The 27,355-nt window shown below is 32.9% G+C and overlaps 4 protein-coding genes across 7 annotated transcripts in view; 1 reads left to right on the forward strand and 3 right to left on the reverse strand.

Annotated features, from left to right (window-relative positions):
* LOC117692238 (putative leucine-rich repeat-containing protein DDB_G0290503) overlaps window positions 1-27,355 on the forward strand; it is a 1,014,555-nt gene that overhangs the window by 117,049 nt on the left and 870,151 nt on the right. The window lies entirely within an intron of this gene.
* On the reverse strand, window positions 1,306-3,376 carry LOC136271356 (toll-like receptor 4). The gene has a single exon (XM_066071262.1). It carries the CDS (start codon window positions 3,223-3,225, stop codon window positions 2,008-2,010), a length of 1,218 nt encoding a protein of 405 aa, XP_065927334.1. The 5' UTR covers window positions 3,226-3,376; the 3' UTR covers window positions 1,306-2,007.
* LOC136271357 (podocan-like) lies at window positions 3,568-8,970 on the reverse strand. The gene is made up of 3 exons (XM_066071263.1): window positions 8,880-8,970; window positions 8,051-8,123; window positions 3,568-4,392 (listed from the first exon to the last, which is right to left on the reverse strand). The coding sequence occupies exons 2-3, from the start codon at window positions 8,094-8,096 to the stop codon at window positions 3,914-3,916; spliced, it is 525 nt and encodes a 174-aa protein (XP_065927335.1). The 5' UTR covers window positions 8,097-8,123; window positions 8,880-8,970; the 3' UTR covers window positions 3,568-3,913.
* On the reverse strand, window positions 18,997-26,142 carry LOC105324719 (toll-like receptor 4). Of its 3 annotated transcripts, none has more exons than XM_066071259.1 (3): window positions 26,060-26,142; window positions 25,184-25,253; window positions 18,997-21,472 (listed from the first exon to the last, which is right to left on the reverse strand). In XM_066071259.1, the coding sequence occupies exons 2-3, from the start codon at window positions 25,224-25,226 to the stop codon at window positions 19,014-19,016; spliced, it is 2,502 nt and encodes an 833-aa protein (XP_065927331.1). In that variant the 5' UTR covers window positions 25,227-25,253; window positions 26,060-26,142; the 3' UTR covers window positions 18,997-19,013. The 3 variants fall into 3 exon arrangements, with proteins under 3 accessions (XP_065927331.1, XP_065927332.1, XP_065927333.1); XM_066071260.1 differs by having other exon boundaries at window positions 25,928-26,060; XM_066071261.1 differs by lacking the exon at window positions 26,060-26,142 and adding an exon at window positions 25,972-26,040.

The following is a 27,355-nucleotide window of genomic DNA, read 5'->3' on the forward strand; positions in this document are numbered from 1 at the left end:
ATTTGGTTTGTGATGTAGATTGAAGTTAGTGGCAAAAGCTGAAGTCGATATTGTTCCATATTTTCCTCATTGTTAGTCTAATGCAACAATATATCTGTGAGCCAATGCTCACTAAAGATACTCCCGCTCTGATGTGAATATGCAAAATAAGCAAAGTCGACATTTAACAGAAAGCTGGCATCCGATTCAGAAATATATCCCACAATATGGCATGCCTAAACAAATAGTGTGTTAAAATTTCAAGCATCTGCGATAAATAGCTGCTGAGAAATCTTTGACGAAAATTTGTTTGAAAATTTTGGCTAAAAATAAACAAAGTACTCATTAAACAGGAAGTTGACGTCCGATTGGTACAAAAATACATCCCACGATAAAGCATGCCTATACAAATACTGTGTAAAAATTTCAAGCATCTGCAATAAACAGTTGCTGAGAATTCTTTGATAAAAATTTGTTTGAAAATTTTTGCTTAAAATAAACAGTCGTCATTTAACAGGAATTTGACGCCCGATTGGTACAAAAATATATCCCACAATATGGCATGCCTAAACAAATAGTGTGTTAATATTTCAAGCATCTGCGATAAATACTTGCTGAAAAATCTTTGACGAAAATTTGTTTGAAAATTTTGGTAAAAAAATAAGCAATGTCGTAATTTAACAGGAAGTTGACGTCCGATTGGTACAAAAATAAATTCCAAGATATAGCATGCCTTAACAAACACTGTGTAAAAGTTTCAAATTTTTGTTACGGACGGACAGACAGACAGAAGGACAGACACACACACACACAAGGGTAAAACAGTATACCCCCTCTCCTTCGGAGCGGGGGTATAAATATCATAATTAGGTAATACTGATGCTTTGTTGATAAACAAATCGGAATGGATGGTGTGAGTTCGATAGCACTCTCATAACAGCGGGGAATTTAAATTTCATGCAAGCAAGCACAATATTTCATACATTTTTCATTGTTCCGGGGGATTTATTGAAAATAAATACGATTTACAATCATAGTTGATGTTAATTAAATGATTCATTGTGCTACATATTTCTTTCCCCTTTAATACATTTTCCCAATACTGTCATATTGGCCAGGCCTAGCTAAGGCCTGACTGAACCTCTGACCCAGTGGCCATGAATTTTTCAACGTTTGCAGTGGACCATATAAAGACCATAATCATGCATGATGTGTTTTCCAACCTAATAATAAATGAAAGTAAGACGATTTTAAAAAATTAGCTTTTTTGCATATGTACCCGCAATTAAGGGTAGAACTTAAGATATGAATTTTATAATTAAGATTCATCTTATCATACAGATTATTGGCATTGTAGTTTTAAAGAAGAAGTTGAAAATGTAAAAGTATTTACGGAGGACGCACATCGACAGAGGAAGACCGACGGAAATAGGTAACCTGGGTGACTCATTTGACCTAAAATCGGAGAGGGCTACATCATTGCAGCTATTTTGGAAAGTTGAAAAAAAATGTAATTCTCCTATTTACAAAAATATTTATCCCATAAAGGGAAAAAGAAACACCAAGGCTCAATGCAAATATCATTAAGAAATCTACAACCAAAAGACTGTTAATAGAAACGTTTTTGCAAATGAAAAAAAATGCAATTATTTGTTTGATAATGATAGGAAAGTGATATCTCCATGTTTGGAACATTCATTACCATCTGTGTTCTCTTTTCAATATTTCTTTATCTAAGAAAAACACCTTTACATATTTACCAACTTTTAAAAACTTGAACACAACATTTTTCAGGAAGTAATATGTACATCTACATTCTATTTACATATCGAATGTTTCAAATCTATGAACATAAATGCGTACAATGCAATAATATATTTTTGTGTTATGCCTTTTCTAATATGTAAATATTTAAAAGTTCAATTAAAACATAGAAGAGTATATCAATTCCTCAGGAATACAATTATAGATATTTCAAACTAACAGCGATAATAGGAAAATAAACATATGCTAAGACACAGAAAATGTTTATTCAGATACTAAAACATTTGATAAATTCAAGAGTAACGTTTCTTCATTTGTTTCATCTTCCGGCCATCTAAGATGCTCAATCCACCACCATATGTGTTTGAATTCCTTCGGAAGTCTTTCCAGAGGAAGTCCATCTTTAATTATAACCACGATAGATCTCTGACGTTGGTTATGAAATGCGTGCGTTATGGCCATTTGAACAGCATAGGAGGACCATCCAATGTCTAGAAAACTCTCGCTTATAATAAACATCACTTTCCTACTTTCGTTGATACATTTAATTATTTCTTCCGATTGCGAAACTCCTGGAATAGAGTCTCTGACTTTAAACCATGCTTTAATGTTTAAAATTTCTAATTTTGGATTTAAATTGTTTGCAACCCAAGAGGTGTCATCATCATTATAGGAAATGTACACATCATACTGAAAATCTCCTTCTACGCAAACGTGATCGCCTACAGGAATTAACCTTTGTTTTAATCTTAAAATAACATATTCCAAATGAACGTGGTATTTTTTAATAGCACCTATTATGATCAGTGTTATCAATGTTGATACTATCAATACAATAGAAAAAATTAGCCACTCGGTGGCCTGACAATCAAGTTCAAATTTCCGCCATTTCGATTCGTTGAATAATTCATCAGTAGCGCTTTTACTCCCCACACATTTAGTATTAAAAAGATCCGCAAATAAGTGTTGGTGATCTTTCATCCATTTCAAAGACTGAATTTTTGAGCATGTGCATGAAATCGGATTTCCCTCTAGATATATTAAAACATCGGTCAATGATTCAAATAATTTTTGGTCTTCCTCGTTGATGTTCGATATCAAGTTGTATCGTACATAAAGAGCCTTTAGATTTGTTAACTGCTTAAGAGAACTTGAAAGGTAAGAAAACATATTATGGTCTAAATAAAGTTTCTCTAAAGATTGCTTTTGGTCGCTCAGTAATCTCTGTGGTAAAAAAGTTAAGCTGTTTTGTGAAATATCAAGATTTGTCAGATTTTTTAGATTTTTAAACAGACTTTCAGAAATCACACTGAAATTTAAACGGACGTTCACTGCACGTAATTGCCGAATATTCTTCACTCCCTGAAATATATAAGGATTGATATTTGAAAAATCATTTTCAGATAAATCAAGAATTTTTAAGGAAGGAAAGCTTAATACGCTTTTTAGCCTTAGAGGGAAATTAGTTTTTGCAAGACGCATTTCTTCTAGGTTTTCAGCAATAATTGTAACATCCTTGATCAATTCATCAGGAGGGCGGTGAATGTAATTATTGGAATAGTCCAAAAATCTAAGATTCCGTGGTAGAGTTAGGTTTATAGAGAAACATACATAGTGTGTTGCAAGCAAATTTTAATAATTACTTCTTGAAACCAAATTCCGAGGTGTTAGGACATTGCAACATATATCCAAGTTTTGGAGCAAGGGGAGAGTTGAATATGATGCAAGCGTATAAGAATCAACAGACTGTAAATCATTATTGCTCAGACCTAAGTTGTTTAAACAAGACCACAACGTTGTGTGCATAATATTCGTCATAATTTTGTGAATAGAGTTGTTGTCTAAAAGTAGCACCCTGACACAGATATTGACAAGATATTGAAATCACTCATTATCTAAGTTGATTAAGTCAATTGCAAGATTTTCTTTGTTTCCTTGCATATCAAGGTGCTGACTCGTTCGATTCTGCAAACATTTTAAGGACTTTAATGCAGTATGTACATTGCATTTACCGCCAAAATCTATTCGCATTTTCTCATTTAAGTATGGAAACGAGCAAAATAGATCTTCTGGTACGTCACAATTGACATAATTACTTAATTCCATGTTTATACTGTGGATTGGAGATAATCTTAGGCCCTGAAATGATGCATTTGTTAGTTCAAAATCATTAATAATTTCGAATTCCAGTTAAACTTTTTAGATTTTCAAACGGTATATCTGGGTATCCTAAACCTTGAAAATTGTTCTGGTGGATACGAAGAATCTTGAGGTTATCTAGATTAGAAAATGCGTCTGCATCAATTTTACTTTTTTCAAGAAGCGTGAACGAGAGATCCAAACTGCATAAGTTTGACAGTTTTCGAAATGTCTTGTTCTCAATCTTTGTAATATAGTTGTGATGAAGAATGACAGAAGTCACATTGGAATAGGCTGCTATCTGTTGAAATGTTTCTTCTGTCAGGTTAGAAAACAGATTGAAAGATAAATCTAGAGTGACAGTGCCATTTTCTAACTCAGATGGTATCGCTGTTGGTAATTTGGAGATGTTAAAGCCACTGCAGTTCCACAGTAATCCTACGTTTCCACAATCGTCAACAATTTTGTGTGAAAGTAGGCAATTTTCTGTCATCAATAGCAGTGCACTATCTGTAAATGCAAATATTCGTGATATTATTGCAAAACATCATTTTATATTATGAACAGCGGATTATATGCAACACGGTGTCTAGCTATTGCAAGTTAACAGCCACCCAAAAAATCATAAAATTGATGTTTACTAATGCATTTTAGTAGGATTGTCATGGTAATTTTTATTTTTACTATATTTATTCTCTTTTGAATGAGAACTTTGCATAAAGTATAAAGAAATAGAAAAATATTAAAATGGTTACGCTAAAATATTTTTACTAAATTATGATTTATGACTAAATTACATTTAACAGGAGGCCCATGGGCCACATCGCTCACCTGAACAACAATTCCTTGTAAATTATATTTCTATTTTTAACTTTAAACCCCTATCTTGGGCCCCAGTATATTGGTCCGGGGTTTGCTTTAAACAATTTAGAACCTACACTATTTGAGGATGTTTGCGTAGTAATCTAACAAATTGTAACATTGTTGTTCTCAAGAAGATTTTTTAACATGTTTCCTATATATTTCTATATTAATCTTTTAACCCCTCTTGGTGCTCCTGTATACAACAGGGGGTAACGATTTTAACAATTTAGAATCGACCATGGCCAAGAATGTATTCATACTTATATCCCAAACTGTTGCATTGAGATCTTGAGAAGTTTTTTAAAAACATTTTTCTATATGTGTTAAACTTTGAACCCCGCCTGAATATTCGCTATACATGTATATACAAGCTTTTGTGTAAATATTAGCATATCGGTGCAGTAGTTCTTGAGAAAAGGATTTTTAAACAATATGCCTATGTAGTTCTATGTTAAACTCTTAACCCCGCCTTGAGCCCCAGTTTTGGCCCGAGGCGCACGATTTTTACAATTTGGAATATTTCCTATACATACAAGCTTTTGTGTAAATGTTGGCATTTCTGATGCAGTGGGTCTTGAGAAGAAGATTTTAAAACATTTCACTACTGCATTTTTATGTTAAACTTTGAACCCGCCTTGGGCCCCGGTTTCGGTCCGAGGCGCACGGTTTTAACAATTTAGAATATTCACTATACCGGTATATACAAGCTTTTTTGAAAATGTTGGCATTTTTGGTGCAGTGGTTATGGGGAAGAAGATTTTAAACATTTTTCCTATGTATTTCTATGTTAAATTTTGAACCCCGCCTGGGGCCCAAGTTTTCGCTAGGGAAGTCATGATTTTTACAATTTAGAATCTTCACTATATATTCAAGCTTTTTGTAATATATCTGGTGCATTGGTTCTTTAGAACTTTTTTTAAAGATACACACCCTATATTCACTGTTTTGCAATTATCTCACTTTTAAAAAAGGGATTAAGGCCTTTATTTAAACAATTTAGAATCCCCTTCCATAAAGATTCTTTGTACCAAGTTTGGTCAAAATTGGCCCAGTTGTTTTAAAAAAAAGGTTAAAAATGTGAAAATTTTACAGACGGACACCGGGTGATCAGAAAAGCTCACTAGAACCTTTGGTTCGGGCTAGCTAAAAAATCTATGATAGATCCGATGGTTAATTTGTTGATCATCTGACCTCCTTTAAATATAAACTTATCAAAACTTTTAAATATTAAACTTGATAAAGAGAATTATTTTATAATCACGATTAAAATAATAGTAAGTTTTAACATTTCGTAGCTCATATGCCTTCTCATCATAAAATAAGACAGCAGTTACAATGTAATAAAATAAATTACCCGTAACGAAACGAATTTGGGGTTTTTTTTTTTGCCGTGCTTAAAATATAAGGACACTTTTTGCAATATACTTATGTTAGTTTTAAGTAACAAAGAGCCAGAACCGTTAGAATGTTGGTGTCTGAATTGTTCCTCTTGCAGGTTTTCGTACTTTTAATCTGCTGCTCATACGTGCTGACATTGTTTTAAATATTAAGCAATCCGAAATAATCGTTATATAGCAATCATTTTATTTCAATGAGTGTTTTGTCAGATAAATCGGCAATCTTATACAATCCGAAAGCTCTGAACGAAATTCGATTAAACCAAAAGAGTGTTCATATCAAGCAAAGGTCAAGGTCTCGGGTCGAACACAGAGGTCAAGATACATCGTTCTTAACCTTTTTGAGTCGGGTGGAAATTAGTAACCTCAACGGCAAGACGCATAAATGTATTTATTCCATACAGTAAAATCTTTATATCGGATACATGTAAACACTTAGAACTTTGGTTCATTGTATAATTTTTGATATTGATATCTTTACCCCCATAGAAGACTTCTAAAGTACAGATCCGATCAAGTCGAACACCAGAGTAAACCCGAACTAAACCTCGTATTTACTTTTGGGTTTTACTTATGGTTAACTCTGGGTCTGCTTATTGAAAAATTGCGTGACTTGGGTTTGACTTCGGGTTTACTCGAGGTTTACTTTGAGTTTATTCGGGATTTGCTTTTGGGGTCAAATCTACTCGCTGAAGCAGACCCGTCTTTTATCTCATCATCTTACTGCCTGTAATGCTTGTCCCAAATATATTCCGAATACACATGTAGCTTATGCTTGCAGGGGTATACTTCTGATTGGGGTTTACGCTATGTATCCACTCTTGGTTTACCCTGGGTCCAATCTAGTAAACCCAGAGTAAACCCCAAAAGTAAACTCAGGGTTAAGTTGGGGATTACTTTCTGTTAAATTGGGTCTGATCAGTATTGTTTTGGACAATAAAACAACTATCTGGAAATGTCAATTCCAATTGTATGTAGGCATACAAGTTTCTTTAAAGTTTAACATACCTCCCCAATTATTGAAGCCTTTAAAATTTTACACAATCGCAATTAGGGACACTTTCCCTCCGACTTGTTACTGTTATAATACCATAGTATTGAGGGTCCGTATGTTAAGTGTAATTGGGATAAAACTGACAAACAAGAGGGAAAGTGTAGCTGCTTGCCAAAAAAATGCTATTTTGCATTTTACATATTTTAAAACAGTAAAATATACACCCAATTATGGTTGTATAGTTGTTAACTTTGATAATAGTAAAAATAAACAACAATTATACAGAGAAGGTCAGACTCTCTACTCCTTTTTTGTAAGCCGATGGATGTCAAGCATATTTTGTTTTTCAATTATATGAAAAGAAAATATTGCACTTTTTATTATCCTCTTTCATAACTACGCTTCAAATGCGTGGTAAAAAGCGGGCTAGATGTAATTAAAGACACAACCTTATAACTTATTGAGAATGACCTATTAAATTCTGTAATCTGTCGATTGTCAGAAACTGTTTACTTTCAGAGTGTAAGAAAATGCAAGGTCATTAAATGTTGTATGATATGAAGTTAAAACGGCATGCAAAATCATCATAAAATATGGAAGTCAACATCCGGTAAATTATCAATCGTTTATCATGTCCGTATACACATCCAATATATTTAAATCATTATTTTTCACGTATTCTTCATTTGTATCTCGAGCACAAAAAAATGCGTGCATATGTCATATTTTCAAACGTGCAAAAGTACAAATACCGGTTCAAGCGTTTATGTGCTTATATTTAACAGGTATATTGTGTAAGTCTGTTTGTCCTTAGACTGTTTTTGGTATTTGTGCCTCCCGACAATCCATAAATTACATTCTACGTAAGTTTCATTTGAAAATACGATTATGTATAGGATAGTGAACTACTTACAACAAAAGAATGCAAGTATCAAACTGAATCGCTGTTTGCACTTCATAGTTTGCTTTTCATATCATCACAACACCTAAAACAAAATGAAAATAGATATCAATTAAAAAATAGGTACATTTCTTTTTGCGATGTAAAAAAAACCCTGATTATTTTCCTTTTTCATCGTGAATTGACCTGTTGACCTTGAAGGGGGGGGGGGGGGGGTTCTTTCCTTGCGGTTCGTAAATTAACTGATTTATCCCATAATGAGTTCACTGAAAAAGAACCGTTCAAGCCCTATCCTAAATATAGAACCTTTGAACATAGGGCAAAACGTTTCATACTTTTTGTAAAGGATTTCATGCTCATTCAAAAAAAAAAAAATTAAAATTCCGTACCAGATGTTCAGAAGTAAAATATAATATAAATGCAAATTTTGCAATATAAAGTTAAAGTTTAATGGTTACCCTAACTACTTAGTTTGTATGCTAGGTGCCCAGGATTCTAAAAAATAAATAAACGTTTGTTCAATTTACATGTATGTTAAAAGATCACCAGCAAAGAGGTGCACTAAGACTGCATGCTAGATGACCCGGAGACAAAAATTAAAAAGTATGTTCACTGAAAAAAACAAAAGAACACGAATATCGATAAAATTGTGTTAAACTGTATTAAGCGCTAATACATGTACAAGCATTTTCAATGTTTGTTTACGTACCAAGTAGTTCCAGTTATGTAAAATCTTTTAAAAATACTGCTTACTGGTAAATTCTTTCAAATGGCAAAGTAGGTTATATGCAAGCAAAAGATTGTCATCAATTAGGAAAGGAGAGAGAAAATATGTACTTACAAATTGCACATGATATATGCCTGGCTCTGTAAATGGAAAAACCCAAATGCCGTGAATGACAGCGCCTTTGTAAAGAATCAAGCTTTACATTGTGTTTGTATTCAAGCTAAACGTGTATGAAATTACACGCTCTATATACTGTTCACTATCAAATTAAGTGGACAAAAGTTTCGATGTTGTATAGTGTAAAGTAATAGATAGATAACAAGGAAGTGTTAAAAAGTTAAGAGAAAACATTCCCTCCGAAGGCCGTAGGCCAGAAGAGGGGATGACTTCTCTAAACAACTAACAAATTGATCATTCGACAATTACGAAAAGTGTAAATTTAAGTCTTTTTTATTTTAAGCAAAAATAAATGGCAATGCAAGGTCTTTTTTATTCTAAGAAAAAAAACATCATTTTATTCACAGTGTAAGGGGGGATCCATGCGCGGATCCAGAAAGGTTTTCCGGGGAGGGGGCATATTTGGCAATTTTATAATGTAATTAAAAGAAATTTGAACCTCAAAGAAAATTTAACCCATTCATATATTCAACAGTGCCATAATGCAATAATTTTACCAAACATATCTTTTATTCAATGACCTTTTCAAAGATTCAGATGAAGATATTTTCAAACCCAAAGTACGTTTAAAAGTTCCAGTTAAGGGAAAGACACAGATAGCGTGTTGAATGATATGTTGAAATTTGAGTGATGTACCAAATGATTATTTGTTAAAGAAATGAAATAGGATATTTATGGAGTCCCAGTCGAACGAAATTCCTGCTATTGTTAAAACCAATGAAAAGGGGTATCAACGATTTGTGGAACCTACATTTATCTTAGATGTTGAAAGTAAAGGATTTCCAAGTCATGGTTTGCAAGACAAACGGAATAAAAATCTTAATTGGCTGTTATTTTATTCAACTTGTGGTTACTTAGGAAAGAGAAGATCTAAAAGTGTGTGTGATTCCAAATCTATCAAAATTTTAACAAGAGGCCTAAGGGCCACATCGCTCACCTGAGCAACAATTGCCTTAACTCTGATCAAATAAGCATTACGGTATCAAAATCAAAATATCTTGACAACTAAGTACAGTAGATCTTGCTCAAATTTTAAATTTTAAAAATCTGCTGATTTTTATCCACATATTTTTATTCGTAATATCAAGCTCCTTTTGTTCTTGTACCTGTAAGAAGATTTTTCTCTATTTCTTTATACCCCACCCCTCCCCACTTTATGGCCCCATTTTTCTCTAGGAAATCATAGTCTGATCAAATTTCAATCTGCACAACCTGTGTTTTCACACAAGTTACTACTTTCTGGACTGAATACTTTCCCAGAACATTTTTAAAGATTTTCTCTATTTATTCCTATGTTAAATTTCATCCCCCCATTGTGCCCGACCCTACCCCCCCCCCCCTCCCCAAAACACAGTGACCATGATTTAAACAAACTCGACTCTTCTGATGATGCTTACACTCAAATTTGAGCTTTTCTGGCCTACTGGTAATAGTTTTTGTGAAGAAGATTTAAAAAGATTTTTTCTACATATTCCTATGTAAAAATTCATCCCCAATTGTGGCTCACCCTACCCTCAGGGACCATGATTTAAACAAACTTGAATCTACACTATCTGAGGATTATTCCACTCCAATTTGAGCTTTCCTGGCCTAACAGTTTTTAAGATATATATTCCTTTGTAAAAATCCATCCTCCTATTGTGGCCCCACCCTGCTCATGGGAACCATGATTTGAACAAATTTGGATCTACGCTGTCTGAGGATGCTTCAACACAATTAGCAGCGTTTCTGGCATAATAGTTTTTGAGATGAAGATTTTTAAAGATTTCTCTGTACATTCCCATGTAAAACGTGATCCCCCTCATTGTGGCTCCATCCTACCCCCGGGGACCATTATTTGAACAAACTTAAGGAATGAGTCTTCTCGTTATCAACCATACTTCTTATAATAAGAAATTCAAGAAATTTTGACACAGTCAAACAGATCATATAACCAAATGATTCTATCAGTTTAATCAAATTTGACCGTTTTGTTTTCGCATAAAGGTCAGGTCAAGTGACTACCTTTTTCCTCAACGTAAAGGATGATAAAAATAATGTAGCACTTAGAAATTCTGTTGACATTTGTTAAAGATTTGAAGATTCTATTCTTCGATGAAATGATAGAATATCAGAATGTCTATCAGCTTATACTACTAAATTGGAAAAAAATATTTATATTATAATTGATATTGCTTGGCCCGCATTTTCTCTAATTTTCTTAAATTTTGAAGACATTTTGATCATTCTTTTAATGCTTCCAAAAATAAAATATTTCTGATTAATATGTATTATGAAGACTTTATATAAGTATATTAACTGACAGAAAAGCTAATATATTGACCATTTAATAACAGATAAAAACTGATTGATTTTAGTGATTTTTTCACAAAAATTAATGTATAAAAAGGGCGCTTTAAAAAGCTTACAAAAATGTAATTTGATAGGCAATTTATATTTTAAAAACATATTCTAAAACCCAAGTATCATATCATTAGTTCACATTAGTAAAAATATCCAACATTAATGTTATTATTAAAATGCTTAAACAGACTCATTAATTTGCAGCAATTTTGAATTGCAAAACATGTGATATTTTCCTACGCCGATATTATGCCAAAAATATAGTCCTTGATAGATTCTAAAATCTAAACATTGATTACTTTTTCTACGCCAAGTTGTATGATAATAAAAAAAAGAAAGAAAAATATACTATTTTAATTTCCTTTCATCATGATTTAATGAACCATTAATCAAATTTACGTTTGACAGATCGAAAACCAGAAAAGACTCCTTCCTTAAATCTACAGTTCCTGAGGCTGCCTCAACACAAGTTTAAGCTTTTCTGGTCTATTAGTCTTTTAGAAGAAGATTTTTAAAGATTTTCTCTATACATTCCTATGTAAAAATCAATTTCCCCATTGTGGCCCCACCCTACCCAGGGACCATGATTTGAACAAATTTGAATCTACACTACCTAAGGATGCTTCTAGACAAGTTACAGCTTTTCTGGCTGTTTCTAGTTTTTTAAGAAGAAGATTTTTGAAAAAAACCAACAAATTTTCATTAATTCTAAATTATCCCCCCTTTAAAGAGGGTGTGGCTCTTCATTTTGACAAATTTAATTCCCCTTTACCCAGTGATGCTTTGTGCCAAGTCGGTTGAAATCTGCCCAGTGGTTCTGGAGAAGATGAAAATGTGAAAAGTTAACAACAACGCCAACGACAACGCAAACGACGACAGACAACGGACAAATTTTGATCAGAAAAGCTCACTTGAGCTTTTAGCTCAGGTAAGCTAAAAAGGAGACATTTCTCTTGAAATTTTATTCTAGTGTAAATGTGTAGTGGATACAATATTCTATTAGTATCATGATTCTTTGTTGTGTTGGAAAAACATGTTTCAACATTTTGTTGTTTTTTTTTCAATTATTGTTTTATTCACTGTTGGAAATTTGGATATCAATACAAAGGCCGATATTATTGACGTTTTAAAACTAATTCATCAATCCACGAGAGTGTGGCAACCTTCAAATTTGATATGGATTATATCTACATTCTCTTCGGGTATAGTTTTTAAAAAGATGAAGCTCATAAAACACGTTGTCGTAAAAAAATAAACATGTTTAAATGCAATTTATCTAGACTCAAGGACACATTTGGAAGACATTGAGGAATTTTGTTTGTACAGATTTACATTTGTTGAGTAATATTTATTTTATGTTGGCTTCGTATAAATTATCAAAAAAGTAGTATCTTTTCTCAGTTTTTAAATGATTATTTTTGAGATATTAAAGGGATGTCAAATGTCAAATGATTTTTCGCATCTATTAAAATCCTTTTAACCCGCTATTTAGATGAGCTCAGTTCATTCAAAGCGGAACAATGTTTGTTAAAATGCTTTTAACAAATAATGTTTACATAATGATTGTTAGACAGCGTCCTGCTTTATACAGGGTGATTCATAAATTCTAATACTATTAAAATAATGCATTACCCTCTAACCGGAAGCGATAAACTCTTATAAATTTTAAGATATCGTTCTAATCTCCAGTGGCTAAAATTTTATATCCTTTGTAATGTACGGGAAGAGATTAACGTTAAAAAGAAGTAAAAAAAGTCATAAAATTGGTGTTTGGATTTTCGTAATGCCCCATTTTTATAAAATGGCTACAAAATCGAGCTTCAGTGCATTTTGAGACTTGTTCACCTTTAACTGTAATCCGTTAGAACTATAAAGAACGGTTTTTGCAGACATAAAAATTCTTTTAGAGTAGCAGGGTAGTAAAAAATTAAAGAGCAAAGCAAAATAGAGTTCACTATACAGGTTTATACAGTGAAAGAGGAACTAAGGACAACTATGGACAACAAGAAAATTTAAGATCACTGGTTTGTCCAGGTTCTCTGAATGATCATCGGAAAAAGCTGAAAATGGTTGCAAGAAGTGTAATCAATGATATCCAAAATAACATAATTGTGAAACATAGTAGATCAAAGCATGAAAAATGTAGTACCTAAACACATCAAGAATGGTTGTGTGGTTAAAACAAAATTAAAGAAAGTTTCATTACCTTTAGGACTTAGCCCAAATGCTGACTTACTGCTGCATTACTCATAATCTTGGTGTAAACCTAGGGTGGGGATCTTTCAGTTGATGCTATTTTATGACCAAATTATCAAATAATACCTTATTATATGAATTATTACAGCTGATTAATGAAAAAAAGATAAGGAAAGGAACCCGACAGAAGTGTCAAGCAGGGTGCGATGGCAATTTGTCATAAAAACTACACTTTTGTTCCTCCAAAACGAAAAATGGCAAGTAAACCATAGAACGTAATTTTGCTATTTTGTTGTTCAATATACCGGTTATTTCCCAGATCTGGTTCCGCGTTCTTCAGTAAAAGCAAGATTTGAGCTTTCCTAATTACATGAATCAGTTTTGCAGATTACAATACAAATACATAAATAAGCTATCTTTCTATTGCATATTATATCAAATTATAAAGAAAGTAAAATTGTTTCATTATAATTGTATTTCTCTGCACACATAACATTCATGCGAAGTCAGTGTATGACCAATAGTCTCCAAAACTTACTGTCCAATTGGCACTTTATTTGTTCATCACATGCATTATATGTCTGATGAAGGTAATACCTACACATAGTTAGAATCCACAAAGAAGCGATGCATATACATTTCATTTCATATATCTTTCAACATACGGCAAAACGTTTCATACTTTTTGTAACATATCGTATATTTGTGGACTGTGTAGTTAGCAGTAGCAGAAATATCCTAATTTTTTTATTCCATCAAAATAAGACGAATGTCTGCAACCAATCTAAATTATTACTAACTGGGAAAAGATCGTACATTTTTTCATCAGTCTTGAAAGATAAATTGTTAATGCACAATTATTATTCTAATATTTTCGAAGCGAATTCTATACCTTTAAAAAAATAAACATGTATGCATCAATTACAAAAACGAGAAGTAACTTAATACATTATATGTAAAGTTAAGGATGTCTGGATTTAGTAAAAAATTATTCAAATACTTTAGACGATAATTTGTATTAAAAACGTGTAGCGTAGTTAAATTAAAAGTATACTTAAAATGTTAATTTTTAAGAAATACATCGGGCCGTTATTTTATAAAAAGTTAATTATCATCCATACGAGAGAGAGAGAGAGAGAGAGAGAGAGAGAGAGAGAGAGAGATAGAGAGAGAGAGAGAATTTCAGATCAGACATAAATATATGAATAATATAAGTCTCAAGACCCTGCCCAATAATACTTAAACATATCATATAAACAATTAATCAAGTGAGAACTGCTGGTAAGCTGAAAAATTCGCTGGCAAGCTCAGCAGTTGTCCCTTATAGATCAGGCAGCCGTGACGGAAAGGGTTGACTCTTATGGTTGCAGCTTCATATTGAAAAAAAACCTAAACCACAGAGCCAAAAACAGCCAACTACCAAATTGTACTCAATCCACGTGATATAAAATAAAAGGCAAAAGAGCAATCCAAAATATGACGGGCAGGGGTGGGTGGGTCAAATTCAAAGCGGCGACTAATGGGATAATCTGCAGGGAGTCTGTGATGGCATGAGTTCAAGCCAATACCCCAAAGTGGAAGCGAGGGCCAGCTTATATGCGTAAAGATCTCCTTGGTTTGGGGTGTAATTAATTACAGTGGAGACATTTAGCTTTGATAAACCGATTTTAACTCCAAGAATTTAAATTTCAAAAATCATAACAAGAAGTCAAGTTTTAGTGTCTAAATTTTATTGCTAAATACATCGAAAACATGACTTATTCTGAATTAAACATTGTTGGTGTAAGCAGTAATTAAAATAAATATTGTTTTATTGTCAATAAAATTTCTTTCAGGCGCTATTCATTAATATTTTCACTGAATTATCTCACATTAACAATCATTCACACATCTTGTTCGGCTCTTTATTCGGCAAGTTCTTTTTTCTCACTGTCCGTTGTAAATCCGCCAATATTCCTTCAGAAGTTTATCAAAGCTGATTGTTCCATCTCATGATGGGTACACTTCAAATAATTAACAAGTTTCTCACTGAAGGTGTTGAATGGTATTCAATTCTTAATTACTTCAAAGTGGTTTTGGATTTAATCATTAGCTTTATTTCACGTACATGTTAGCTTCAAAGCTTGCAGACATTGATTATTCGTCACTTTGAGGAATCAAAATTATATATGAGGATGTCATTCTTAAGTTTTACAACTTAGATTTCATCATATTTCTTACTAATTATCATTACCACATAAACTTTATAACGCGATCGTTTGATCACTTGTTTCATAATTACTTTGGTCATAATAAAGGTATTTTAAAATCTAAACAAGCTGCTCTATCTAAATTGCTCCGGTTTCTAAAATCATAAGTCTTAACGTATCACTGGGTGAAAAACTTAGTTTCCGCACGCCAGACACCTTATGGATACTGTGTTAAAACTAAAAAAAAATTATGTTTTATACAAGGTTTCCATTGGAAACATGAACTTTAAATGGGTTAATGCATTGCGTAAACTAAGGCTGTCCACCATTCCAGGTCGTTTCCACAGAGGAATATATTTATTTGCCTGAATTTATATCAGGAAATTGGTTTTATAAATAATAAAAAAACATATTGTTTAATCGTAATACACATAACTTCAAAAATAGTATGACTTGCTCTGTGATGTATGGGAAAAAATAATTTTCGCTATTTTGTCGTTAGACAAATGAAAATAAAGAATTAAAAATGTTTTTATGTTTTGGGCAAACTGTGTTGAGTGGTGGCCAGTTATTCCTAATTGGGGCGAGTTGTTTTTGGTTGTACTGGGGGTGACTTGTCTTGGGGCGAGTTTTCCTAATTTGGAATATCAAACTTTTCATAAAAAAACCCGGATTTATCACACTTAGATAACAGTGTAAAATGTGTAATATAACCCACCCACTGTAGTATGTGACCTCTTGCAACTCGTTCATGATGTAATTGTTTGCAATTGATCCAATAAATGTGTAAAAGTAGACAAAACTGTTTGCTGAAATTGGGATTGCAAGGCCTGACTACCTGTGGCCAAACAAAACATGAAACCTTAATTTTATCACTCATATTCCTGGATGATGCCACCGATGAAAACATTCGATAATTAATTCAGCCATAAAACACAAGTGAAAACTTGACAAACCATCGTGTGTTGATAACTACATGTATGATAAATTTTGATGTATTAATACTTTTTTAATTAAAACAGATTCAGTTTATGTGATAAAATAACACTAGTTTTTTGTTACTCAAATATAAGGTAAAACAATTTTTAAAGACGGACAAAGCCGAAAAATTTACATTTTTCTCCGAAATCCTCCAAAATGATCTGGTTGGAGGTATAAACAATGAACAATTGGGAAAGCGAAATTAACAACCGTTTTTTTGGAGGCTGGCATGATGTATAACTATTTTATATCAAAAACTAAACAAATCAATTATTTTGTCGTCACATCATCTTTTTAGATTTACCTATTGTAGAAAGGGACAGTTTCGGATAAAGTCCTCGTCAATATTTTTGTAAAATTGAGTTGCTGTACTTGAAGGCTTGTGAGAGATGCTTAAATTCATAAAATTATTTTTTATGATTATTATTAGTTAGAGGGATGTCTCTTGTTGAAACTGATTGCAATATGTAGGCCCCATATGTTAGGTACATGGGAATCAGAAGTAAAATGCGAAACCACAGCTATGACTGTTGTGTTGACTTAACACATTGAAAATGCAAGTGACAGACGGGAGGTAAAATAGCACGAAAAGAAGGTGGATTGGACATTGTAAACTATACACCGGTAAGTTTCTAACATGTGATGGTGCAACATGCACACGGTACGGAAGGTCAGCCCTTTGCAGAAAATTAGCTGGGGGAGGTCTGAAAAGCTGAAAAACCATGAAAAATTAGTAAAATATGAAAGGGTCAAAATCTCATAAAATCCAGTTTTGGCCCGGGGGAGTCATGATTTTTACAATTTAGAATTTCCACTATATATTCAAGCTTTTGTGTAAATATTGGCATATCAGGTGCATTGGTTCTTTAGAAAAAAAAATTTAAAATACACATCCTATATTCACTGTTTTGCAATTATCTCCCTTTTAAATAGGGTTTAGACCTTTATTTAAACAATTTAGAATCCCCTTCAATAAAGATACTTTGTACCAAGTTTAGTCAAAATTGGCCCAGTTAACAATGTACACGGTGCTATAGTAGAAACGCTGGATTATGCTTCTGTTTCTCAAGTAATCAACTTAATGAAAATATGACAATCGTGTAGAAATGTAAGCATCAAGCCAACGAACGTAATGTTTGACATTCATTTAGTTTGTGATGTAGTTTGAATTTAGTGGTAAGAGCTAAAGTCGATATTGTTCAATATTTTCCTCCTTGTTAGTCTAATGCAAATATCATAATTAGCTTATACTGATGCTTTGTTGATAAACAAATCGGAATGGATGGTGTGACGTCATAGATTAGAGTTCGATGGCAGCTCTCATTACAGCAGGAAATTTAAATTTCATGTAAGCAAGCAATATTTCTTGAATTCTTCATTGTTCTGGGGGATTTATTGAAAATAAATACCATTTACAATCATAGTGGATGTTAATTAAATGATTTATTGTGCTACATATTTCTAGAGTCTTTCCTCTTTAATACATTTTCCCAATATTGCCATATTGGCTCCGCCTAGCTAAGGCCTGAACCTTTGAGCCAGGGGCCATGAATTTCACAACTTTGGAAGTAGACCATATAAAGACCATAATCATGCATTAAGTGTTTTGTAACATAATAATAAATGAAAGTAAGATGATTTTTAAGAATTAGCTTTTTGCATATGTACCCGCAATTAAAGGTAGAACTTAAGACATGAATTTTACAATTAAGATTCATCTTATCATAAAGATTATTGGCATTGTAGTTTTCAAAGAAGAAGTTGAAAAAGTAAAAGTATTAACGGATGACGCACAACGACAGATGAAGACCGACGGCAATAGGTCACCTGGGTTACACATTTGACCTAAAATCGGAGAGGCTATCTCATTGCAGTTATTTTGAAAAGTACAATATAAGGCATCAACATAGTTGAAAAAAATTATCTATTTTATCCTATTTACAAAAATATATATCCCGCAAAGGAAAATAAAGACATCAAGGCTCAATGCAAATATCATTAAGAAATCTATAACCAAAAGACTGTCAATAGAAACGTTTTTGCAAATGAAAAAATTGGAATTATTATCTGTTTGATAATAATAGGAAAGTGATATTTCAATGTTTGGAACATTCATCATCTGTGTTCTCTTTTTAATATTCCTTTATCTAAGAACAACACTTTTATAATTTACCAACTTTAGAAAACTACATCATAACTTTTTCAGGAAGGAATATATACAATGCAATTATATATCTAACTATTTTGCCAATTGTAATATTTAAATACTTAAAAGTTCAATTAAAAACATACAAGAATATATTAATTAATAAACTAACAGCGATAATAGGAAAATAAACATATGCTAAGACACAGAAAATATTTATTCAGATACTAAAACATTAGATAAATTCAAGAGTAACGTTTCGTCATTTGTTTCATCTTCCGGCCATCTAAGATGCTCAATACACCACCATATGTGTTTGAATTCCTTCGGAAGTCTTTCTAGAGGAAGTCCATCTTTAATTATAACCACGATTGATCTCTGACGTTGGTTATGAAATGCATGCGTTATGGCCATTTGAACAGCATAGGAGGACCATCCAATGTCTAGAAAACTCTCGCTTATAATAAACATCACTTTCCTACTTTCGTTGATACATTTAATTATTTCTTCCGATTGCGAAACTCCTGGAATAGAATCCCTGACTTTAAACCATGCTTTAATGTTTAAACTTTCTAATTTTGGATTTAAATTGTTTGCAACCCAAGAGGTGTCATCATCATTATAGGAAATGTACACATCATGCTGAAAATCACCTTCTTCGCAAACGTGATCGCCTACAGGAATCAACCTTTGTTTTAATCTTAGAATAACATATTCCAAATGAACGTGGTATTTTTTAATAGCAGCTATTATGATCAATGTTATCAATGTTGATACTATCAATACAATAGAAAAAATTAGCCACTCGGTGGCCTGACAATCAAGTTCAAATTTCCGCCAATTCGATTCGTTGAATAAATCATCAGTAGCGTTTTTACTCCCCACACATTTAGTATTAAAAAGATCCGCAAATAAGTATTGGTGATCTTTCATCCATTTCAAAGACTGAATTTTTGAGCATGTGCATGAAATCGGATTTCCCTCTAGATATATTAAAATATCGGTCAATGATTCAAATAATTTTTGGTCTTCCTCGTTGATGTTCGATATCAAATTGTATCGTACATAAAGAAACTTTAGATTTGTTAACTGCTTAAGAGAACTTGAAAGGGAAGAAAACATATTATGGTCTAAATAAAGTTTCTCTAAAGATTGCTTTTGGTCGCTCAGTAAACTCTGTGGTAAAAAAGTTAAGCTGTTTTGTGAAATATCAAGAGTTGTCAGGTGTTTTAGATTTTTAAACAGATTTTCAGAAACCACACTGAAATTTAAACGGACATTCACTGCACGTAATTGCCGAATATTCTTCACTCCCTGAAATACATAAGGATTGATATTTGAAAAATCATTTTCAGATAAATCAAGAATTTTTAAGGAAGGAAAGCTTAATACGCTTTTTAACCTAAGAGGGAAATTAGTTTTTGCAAAACGCATTTCTTCTAGGTTTTCAGCAATAATTGTAACATCCTTGATCAATTCATAAGGAGGGGGGTGAATGTAATTATTGGAATAGTCAAAAAATCTAAGATTCCGTGGTAGAGTTAGGTTTACAGAGAAACCTACATAGTGTGTTGCAAGTACATTTTGATAATTACTTCTTGAAACCAAATTCCGAGGTGTTAGGACATTGCAACATAAATCCAAGTTTTGGAGCAAGGGGAGAGTTAAATATGATGCAAGCGTATAAGAATCAACAGACTGTAAATCATTATTGCTCAGACCTAAGTTGTTTAAACAAGACCACAACGTTGTGTGCATAATATTCGTCATAATTTTGTGAATAGAGTTATTGTCTAAAAATAGCACCCTGACACAGATATTGACAAGGTATTGAAATGACTCATTATCTAAGTTGACTATGTCAATTGCAAGATTTTCTTTGTTTCCTTGCATATCAAGGTGTTGAATCGTTCGATTCTGCAAACATTTTAAGGACTTTAATGCAGTATGTACATTGCATTTTCCGCCAAAACCTATTTTAATTTTCTCATTTAAGTATGGAAACGAGCAAAATAGATCTTCTGGTACGTCACAATTGACATAATTACTAAATTCCATGTTTATACTGTGGATTGGAGATAATCTTAGGCCCTGAAATGATGCATTTGTTAGTTCAAAATCATTGATAATTTCGAATTCCAGTTGAGCTAAACTTTTTAGATTTTCAAACGGTTTTGAAAATGTAAAACCTGAAAAGATGTCAATTTTTAGGTATTTAAGTGACTGAATTTTGGAAAGCTGTATATCTGGGTATCCTAAACCTTGAAAATTGTTCCGGTGGATACGAAGAATCTTGAGGTTATCTAGATTAGAAAATGCGTCTGCATCAATTTTACTTTTTTCAAGAAGCGTGAACGAGACATCCAAACTGCATAGGTTTGACAGTTTTCGAAATGTCTTGTTCTCAATCTTTGTAATATAGTTGTGATGAAGAATGACAGAAGTCACATTGGAATAGGCTGCTATCTGTTGAAATGTTTCTTCTGTCAGGTTAGAAAACAGATTGAAAGATAAATCTAGAGTGACAGTGCCATTTTCTAACTCAGATGGTATCGCTGTTGGTAATTTGGAGATGTTTAAGCCACTGCAGTTCCACAGTAATCCTACGTTTCCACAATCGTCAACAATTTTGTGTGAAAGTGGACAATTTTCTGTCATCAATAGCAGTGCACTATCTGTAAATGCAAATATTCGTGATATTATTGCAAAACATCATTTTATATTATGAAAAGCGGATTATATGCAACAAGGTGTCTAGGTATTGCAAATTAGCAACCACCCAAATAATCATAAAATTGATGTTTACTAATGCATTTTAGTAGGATTGTCGTAGTAATTTTTTTTTACTATATTTATTTTCTTTTGAATGAGAACTTTGTATAAAGTATAAAGAAATAGAAAAATATTAAAATGGTTACGCTAAAATATTTTTACTAAATTATGGTTTATGGTTAAATTTACATTTAACAAGAGGCCCATGGGCCACATCGCTCACCTGAACAGCAATTCCTTGTAAATTCTATTTCCATTTTTAACTTTAAACCCCTATCTTGGGCCCCAGTATATTGTTCCGGGGTTTGCTTTAACAATTTAGAACCTACACTATTTGAGGATGTTTGCGTAGTAATCTAACAATTGTAACATTGCTGTTTTCAAGAAGAAGATTGTTAAACATGTTTCCTGTATATTTCTATATTAATCTTTTAACCCCTCTTGGTGCTACAGTATACAACAGGGGGTAACAATTTTAACATTTTAGAATCGACCATGGCCAAGAATGTATTCATACTTATATCCCAAACTGTTGCATTGAGATCTTGAGAAGAAGTTTTTTAAAAACATTTTTCATTATGTGTTAAACTTTGAACCCCGCCTGAATATTCGCTATACATGTATATACAAGCTTTTGTGTAAATATTAGCATATCGGTGCAGTAGAATGAGAAAAATGTTTTTAAAAAATATGCCTATGTAGTTCTATGTTAAACTCTGAACCCCGCCTTGAGCCCCACTTTAACATTTTAACAATTTGGAATACTTACTATACATACAAGCTTTTGTGTAAATGTTGGCATTTCTGGTGCAGTGGGTCTTGAGAAGAAGATTTTAAAACATTTTCCCCCTGCATTTTTATGTTAAACTTTGAACCCCGCCTTCGGCCCCGGTTTCGGTCCGAGGCGCACGGTTTTAACAATTTAGAATATTCACTATATATACAAGCTTTTTTGAAAATGTTGGCATTTTTGGTGCAGTGGTTATGGGGAAGAAGATTTTAAACATTTTTCCTTTGGATTTCTATGTTAAATTTTGAACCCCGCCTGGGGCCCAAGTTTTGGCCAGGGAAGTCATGATTTTTACAATTTAGAATCTTCACTATATATTCAAGCTTTTGTGTAATATATCTGGTGCATTGGTTCTTTAGAACTTTTTTTTAAAGATACACACAATATTTTCACTGTTTTGCAATTATCTCCCCTTTAAAAAAGGGGTTTAGCCCTTTATTTAAAAAATTTAGAATCCCCTTCCATAAAGATTCTTTGTACCAAGTTTGGTCAAAATTGGCCCAGTTGTTTTTAAAAAAAGCTTAAAAATGTGAAAATTTTACAGACGGACAGGTGATCAGAAAAGCTCACTAGAACCTTTGGTTCGGGCTAGCTAAAAAATCTATGATAGATCCGATGGTTAATATGTTGATCATCTGGCCTCCTTTAAATCTAAACTTATCCAAACTTTTAAATATTAAACTTGATAAAGAGAATTTTTTTATAATCACGAAATAAAATAATAGTAAGTTTCAACATTTCGTAGCTCATATGCCTTCTTATCCTAAAATTAGACAGCAGTGACAATGTAATAAAATCAATTACCCGAAACGAAACGAATTTGGGGTTGTTTTTTTTTTGGGGGGGGGGTCCTTAAAATATAAGGACACTTTTTGCAATATGCTTATGTTAGTTTTAAGTAACAAAGAGACAGAACCGTTAGAATGTTGGTGTCTGAATTGTTCCTCTTGCAGGTTTTCGTACTTTTAATCTGCTGCTCATACGTGCTGACATTATTTTAAATATTAAGCAATCCGAAATAAATTTATTTCAATGAGTGTTTCGTCAGATAAATCGGCAATCTTATAGAATCCGAAAGCTCTTAACGAAATTCGATTAAACCAAAAGAGTTTTCATATCAAGCAATGGTCAAGGTCTCGGGTCGAACACAGAGGTCAAGATACATCGTTCTTAACCTTTTTGAGTTAGGTGGAAATTAGTAACCTCAACGGCAAGACGCACAGATGTGTTTATTCCATACAGTAAAATCATTATATCAGATACATGTAAACACTTCGAACTTTGGTTCATTGTATAATTTTTGATATTGATATCTTTACCCCCATAAAAGACTTCTAAAGTACAGATCCGATCAAGTCGAACACCAGAGTAAACCCCAACTAAATTTCGTATTTACTTTTGGGTTTTACTTATGGCTAACTCTGGGTCTGCTTATGGAAAAATTGCGTGACTTGGGTTTGACTTCGGGTTTACTCGAGGTTTACTTTGAGTTTATTCGGGATTTGCTTTTGGGGTCAAATCTACTCACTGAAGCAGACCCGTCTTCTATCTCGTCATCTTACTGCCTGTAATGCTTGTCCCAAATATATTCCAAATACACATAGAGCGTATGCTTGCAGGGGTATAATTCTGATTGGGGTTTACTCTATGTATCCACTCTTGGTTTACCCTGGGACCAATCTAGTAAACCCAGAGTAAACCCCAAAAGTAAACTCAGGGTTAAGTTTGGGATTACTTTCTGTTAAATTGGGTCTGATCGGTATTGTTTTGGACAATAAAACCACTATCTGGAAATGTCAATTCCAATTGTATGTAGGCATACAAGTTTCTTTAAAGTTTAACATCCCTCCCCAATTATTGAAGCCTTTAAAATTTTTCACAAGCGCAATTAGGGACACTTTCCCTCCGACTGGTTACTGTTATAATACCATAGTACTGAGGGTCCGTATGTTAAGTGTAATTGGGATAAAACTGACAAACAAGAGGGAAAGTGTAGCTGCTTGCCAAAAAAATGCGATTTTGCATTTTACATATTTTAAAACAGTAAAATATACACCCAAATTATGGTTGTATAGTCAAATGCATCTTGTTAATATTGAATGAATTAATGATTCAAAATTTTATTAAGAAAAATATTTATTGTGTTAACTTTGACAATAGTAAAAAAAAACAATTATACAGGGAAGGTCAGACTCTCTACTCCTTTTTTGTAAGCCGATGGATGTCAAGCATATTTTGTTTTTCAATTATATGAAAAGAAAATATTTCACTTTTTATTATCCTCTTTCATAACTACGCTTCAAATGCGGGGTAAAAAGTGGGCTAGATGTAATTAAAGACGCAAACCTTATAGCTTATTGAAAATGACCTACTAAATTCTGTAATCTGTTGATCGTCAGAAACTGTTTACTTTCAGAGTGTAAGAAAATGCAAGGTCATTCAATGTTGTATGATATGAAGTTAAAACAGCATGCAAAATTATCATGAAATATGGTAGTCAACATCCGGTAAATTATCCATCGTTTATCATGTCATGCAAAACTTACGTATACCGTATACACATCCAATATATTTAAATCATTATTTTTAACGTATTCTTCATTTGTATCTCGAGCACAAATAAATGCGTGCATATATCATATTTTCAAACGTGCAAAAATACAAATACCGGTTCAAGCGTTTATGTGCTTACATTTAATATATCATGTAAGTTTGTTTGTCCTTAGACTGTTTTTGGTATCTGTGCTCCTGACAATCCATAAATTACATTCTACGTAAGTTTCATTTGAAAATACGATTATGTATAGGATAGTGAACTACTTACAACAGAATGCAAGTATCAAACTGAATCGCTGTTTGCACGTCATAGTTTGCTTTTCATATCATCACAACACCTAAAACGAAATGAAAATATATATCAATTAAAAAATAGGTACATTTCTTTTTGCGATATAAAAAACCCTGATTATTTTGCTTTTTCATCATGAATTGACCTGTTGACCTTGAAGGGGTGGGGGGTCTTTCCTTGCGATTTGTAAATTAACTGATTTTGTCCCATAACCAGTTCACTGAAAAAGAACTGTTCAAGCCCTATCCTAAATATAGAACCTTTGAACATAAGGCAAAACGTTTCATACTTTTTGTAAAGGATTTCATGCTCATTCAAAAAAAAAATTCAAATTCCGTACCAGATGTTCAGAAGTAAAATTTAATATAAATGCAAATTCTGCAATATAACGTTAAAGTTTTCCTGGTTATCCTAACTACTTAGTTTGTATGCTAGGTGCCCAGGATTCTAAAAATAAATAAACTTTTGTTCATTTTTCATGTATGTCAAAAGATCACCAGCAAAGTGTTGCACTACGATTGCATGCTAGATGGCCAGGAGACAAAAATTAAAAAGTATGTTCACTGAAAAAAGCACAAAAGAAAACGAATATTGATAAAATTGGGTTAAACTGCAATTATCAGCTTTGTAGCTTTTCATTTGGTCTCGGCAATGCAGTGAGCAAACAAATGTTTAAAGCGCTAATACATGAACAAGCATTTCCAATCTTTGTTTACGTACCAAGTAGTTCCAGTTATGTAAAATCTTTTAAAAATACTGCTTACTGGTAAATTCTTTCAAATGGCAAAGTAGGTTATATTCAAGCAAAAGATGGTCATCAATAAGGAAAGGAGAGAGGAAATATGTACTTACAAATTGCACATGATATATGCATGGCCCTGTAAATGGAAAAACCCATATGCCGTGAATGACAGCGCCTTCGCAAAGAATCCAACTTTACACTGTGCTTGTATTCAAGCTAAACGTGTATGAAATAACACGCTCTATATACCGTTCACTATAAAATTAAGTGGACAAAAGTTTCGATGTTGTATAGCGTAAAGTAATAGATAGATAACAAGGAAGTATTAAAAAGTAAAGAGAAAACAATCCCTCCGAAGGCCGTAGGCCCGAGGACGGGATGACTTCTCTAAACAACTAACAAATTGATCATTCGACAATTAAGAAAAGTGTAAATTTAAGTCTTTTTTATTTTAAGCAAAAATAAATGGCAATGCAAGGTCTTTTTTATTTTAAGAAAAAAAACATCATTTTATTAACAGTGTAAGGGGGGATCCATGCGCGGATCCAGAAAGGTTTTCCGGGGATGGGGATATTTTGGCAGTTTTATAATGTAATTTATAGAAATTTAATGTTTGATTTTTGGAGGGGGGATCTGGACCCCCCCCCCCCCCTCACCCACCCCATCTCTAGATACACACATTGCACATCTATAGGACATCCCCTCCATCGATTTATTTGTCTTACTTTAAAAATTTCTCCAAATTGGACCTCAAAGAAAATTTGACCCATTCATACATCCAACAGTGTCATACTGCAATAATCTTACCATACATCCCTTTTATTCATGGACCTTTACATAACCCAAAGTACGTTTTAGAGTTCCAGTTCAGAGAAAGACACAGATAGCGTGTTGAATGATATGTTGAAATTTTAGTGATGTACCAAATGATTATTTGTAAAGAAATTTGATAGGGTACTTACGGTGTCCAAGTCGAACGAAATTCCTGCTATTGTTAAAACCGACGAAAAGGGGTATCAACGATTTGTGGAACCTGCATGTATCTTAGATGTTGAAAGTACAGGATTGTCAAGTCAAGATTTGCAAGACAAACGGAATGAAAATATTGATGGGCTGTTAATTTATTCAACTTGTGGTTACTTAGGAAATAGAAGATCTACAAGTGTGTGTGATTCCAAATCTATCAAAATTAAAAAAAGGAGACATTTCTCTTGAAGTTCTATTCTAGTGTAAATGTGTAATGGATACAATATTCTATTATACTCTGTCCCGAGTTTTTGCTTCCACCACTTTTCGCTTGATATTTTGATAATAATAAATACCTTTGGGCTCAAATTGCGTTCATCCACTAATATGAAAAATGTCTAGATCATCTGTTTTGAATCGCCCTCTCTACCGTTTCAGGT

This window comes from Magallana gigas, chromosome 9 (assembly GCF_963853765.1).
Source record: "Magallana gigas chromosome 9, xbMagGiga1.1, whole genome shotgun sequence".
Lineage (NCBI taxonomy): Eukaryota > Metazoa > Mollusca > Bivalvia > Ostreida > Ostreidae > Magallana > Magallana gigas.